This window comes from Cyprinodon variegatus, unplaced genomic scaffold (genome assembly GCF_000732505.1).
Source record: "Cyprinodon variegatus isolate N-32 unplaced genomic scaffold, C_variegatus-1.0 Scaffold1140, whole genome shotgun sequence".
Taxonomy (NCBI): domain Eukaryota; kingdom Metazoa; phylum Chordata; class Actinopteri; order Cyprinodontiformes; family Cyprinodontidae; genus Cyprinodon; species Cyprinodon variegatus.
The window spans coordinates 97,758-101,301 of record NW_015151593.1 but is presented as its reverse complement, the minus strand read 5'-3'; the positions used below and the strand labels follow the sequence as shown (position 1 = coordinate 101,301).

Genomic DNA, 3,544 nt, shown 5'->3' with positions numbered 1-3,544 from the left:
ATATAATATACAAGTTTCACTTTTTAAATGGAATTACTGAAATCAATCTACTTTTTCATGATATTCTAATTTTATGACCAGCACCTGTATAAATGTTTTAAATCAGGTTGGGTCCAGATCCAGACCCCGGTCCTCTAATCCGTGACCTCTGACCTAGAGTATCCTCTGTCTCCGCTCTCCTTACAGCCAGTCATGCTGTTTTACTTTCCAAGTTAGTTTAGTTGGGTTTTTGTCATAGTTTTGTGCATAAAACAACAAAAAAAAGTCCTTCACTAGCTAAACGACACAGATTAAAAACAAACATAGCGTGTTCGTTTGACGAGGATCTTATCAAAGAATGATCGGCTTTAATTCACAGAAAATTTAATATCTTAGGGAGAGGATTCTACAGCTATGTTGACAAGATATGAGATTTGTTTTTGGTTTGTATTATGAGTGGGATGCCCATCATTTTATTTTTATGTAATTATATTTACAGTACATGAAGAACTAATGAAATTATTTTCAGATTAAACATCAATGGATTAATAAATAAATTCTTAGAATAAATGTATTTGTTCTTGAATTAAGGAGGTAAGAGACACATTTTGACAATGGAACAAAACAATTTACACTTAAAATAAGAAAACACAATTACATTGTCTCATTTCAAGTGCATATTATCTAATTATCTTATTTTAAGAGTAAAAATACTCACTCCATTGGCAACCCATCTCATTTACCTGCTCAAATTAAGGTTAAATACACCTTATTTAAGAAATTTAAACTTATTTGTAGGTCGTTTTTCCAGTGTTTAAACCTGATCTGCCCTAAAACCCACTGAAGGACTCATTCCTTCACCTATAAAGTTTTTACTCTGTTTATATGGTTTAGTTAGAGATGTTGGTGTAATTTCTAATCACAGATCTGTGGCTTAAATTCAACTTTCAGACTAAATTTACCAGATAATGTGAATATTTTGGGTTTCTTGGGACTCACTAAACTGTGCTTAAAAACAGATCTGTCACCATGATGCACCTGCTACAAAAAAAGTCAAATCTTTTGCTTTTTTTTTTTAAATGATCCAGAATTTTGGAGCCTAAAAGAAACAGGAACGTTTAAGCCGCTGCATTTTTATTTTAATTTCCTCGTTGTGTCATCCTTTTTCTCTCAGTTATCATTCACCTATCTGAATTCAATTTAAATTCAAACCAACTTGTAGTTTATTTATTGTTTTTACTGTATTTAGGATTTAAAATCCTAGTCCACAATCATCCTCATTCACATTTCCCCCTAAATGTTCACCTTATGATAAATGTTTACATTATTTATTGGCTGCATCTAGAAATGTCAAAGATATATTTTTATTTTTAACATATATATGAAATAATACAATACAACATCCAATAACTTAAATGATATAATTGTTCTAGGTCATCAAATCAGTTTAGTCCAATCAGCTGCCTGTAGTGGCTTTAAATGTCCAACAGGGGTCAGTATTCTGTTAGCATCAATAGTTAAGCTTCCAGATGCCTCATTAACATCACTAGTTTTTTCTCTGTTTATATGGTTCAGTTAGAGATGTTAGTCTAGTTTCACAGATCTGTGGCTTAAATTCAACTTTCAGACTAAATTAACCAGATAAAGGGAATATTTTGGGTTTAACTGTAACCAGAAGGTGATGGAGGCTGGAATGGCTGCATCAGGTGGAGGGATCCACCAGAAAGCTGCAGATCATCGGGTCTCTCAGTCAGAATTCACTGTTCTGTTAAATCCTGAATATTGGCTGAAATAGTTCCACATATGACATTTTGCCCACAGGATTTTGAAGCCTTTTTTTATTATATTTATTTTCCTTAAAAGTCTGGATGGAGATATGTTGTCCACACACTCTTAAATAATCATTGGATTATTGGCTTGGTGTAATTTAGAGGAATGAAAAACATAGTAAATTTCTATATTCTTTTTCTCGGTTAGACCTGGATCAGAACCCGGTGGCTCCTACAGGTAACCCAGCAGAACCTCTCCTGACCTGCGGTAAACTTAGAGCCAGTCAGCGTTCCCATAGTCAACACCTGTTTATCCCTTTAAACTACCTCAATTGGCATGTATCCCTTTAGTCATGTCCCAAAAACTATTTAATGACTTTTTGGTGTTTTCTGAAGCGTATGGCGATCTGTCCTCAAATTGTTTTTGTTTTGTTTTTTTGTGTATGACTAAAGGGATACATGCCCATTGAGGTAGTTTAAAGTCTATTTTTGGTACAAAATTAAAGAGACACACAAATCTGACGTCTTGCTTATTGACTATAGGTATGCTGGTCTGATGTATGCTGGTCTGATGGGGTATGCTGGTCTGATGGGGTATGCTGGTCTGATGGGGTATGCTGGTCTGATGTATGCTGGTCTGATGGGGTATGCTGGTCTGATGGGGTATGCTGGTCTGATGGGGTATGCTGGTCTGATGTATGCTGGTCTGACAGAACCGTGGGTCCAGTTAGACATGATGCCAATGAAACTGGTTGGTTTTCAGCTGAACTTTAATCAGATGGTCCTCCTGACCCTGTTCTTCTGTTTTAGTAGCAGATCCACCCAGAAGCAGCTGGAGCAGCTTCTACCCAGTCTGGTTCTGTCTCCCAGTCAAAAGGAGAAGAACCAGACCAGAACCAGATGCTCTGGAGAACATTTGGGTTTCCTTATCTGGGGCTGCTGCAGTGGGTAGCAATGTTGCCTTGCAGCTAGAAGGTTCTGGGTTAGATTCCCGGCCTGGAGTCTTTCTGCATAGTTTGTATGTTCTCCCTGAGCATGTGTGAGTTCTCTCTGGGTACTCTGGCTTCCTCCCACAGTCCAAAAACATGACTGTTAGGTTAATTGGCTTCTCTAAATTCTCCTTAGGAGTGAGTGTGTGAAGGGTTGTTATTCCTGTTTGTGTCTGTTTCCCTGCGATGGACTGGTGACCTGTCCAAGGTGACAGCTGGAGATGGGCACCAGCACCCCTCATCACCCCAGCAGGGCTAAGAGTGATGGATGGGTTCCTGTTCTAGAACCTATTATCTAGATGAATGAACCTCTAAGGGGACTGAAAATGACCCAAAGAGCAGACAGGAAGAGATCCAAGGAGAACCTGGTTAGTGGCGTCCTTGTTCCTCTTAAACTCGCTCCTGGCCCAGTCCCTCAGGTACTTCCGGTCTGCCTCGTCAGGAACCTGGCGGATGGTCCTCAGCATGTTCCTGTAGATTCCCAGAACCTTCTGTCTCTGGAGGAACTGACAGGAGAACCGGGTTTAGCTCCCCCCGGACCGGGTCACCGTCTCCCAGAGGTCTGTGCTGCTTTACCTGCTTTAAGGAGAGCGCTGCGACCGGAAGTCTGGAGCTCATCCTGGTCCTGCAGCGAGCAGACAGCCTGGGAGCTTCTGGTGGTCACCGCAGCTAGTCTGGAGGACACTTCTACTTCTTCTTCTTCTTTTCTATTATGGCGGATCACAAGCAACTTTAAGGTGCATACCGCCACCTACTGTACATGAGTGTGTAGCAGCGTTACTTCACATCTATTAGATTCTATTTTTT

At 39.7% G+C, this 3,544-nt stretch overlaps 1 protein-coding gene across 1 annotated transcript in view; it reads right to left on the bottom strand.

Annotated features, from left to right (window-relative positions):
* Positions 1–3,422, bottom strand: part of lyrm2 (LYR motif containing 2) — a 6,362-nt gene extending 2,940 nt beyond the window's left edge. The window contains exons 1-2 of the mRNA XM_015400727.1: positions 3,314–3,422; positions 3,103–3,243 (exon numbers count right to left, since the gene is read on the bottom strand). Of these exons, the coding sequence (XP_015256213.1) occupies positions 3,103–3,243; positions 3,314–3,355 (183 nt within the window). The 5' untranslated portion in view covers positions 3,356–3,422. The remainder of the gene's footprint in view (positions 1–3,102; positions 3,244–3,313) is intronic.
* Between the last annotated feature and the right edge of the window lie 122 nt (positions 3,423–3,544).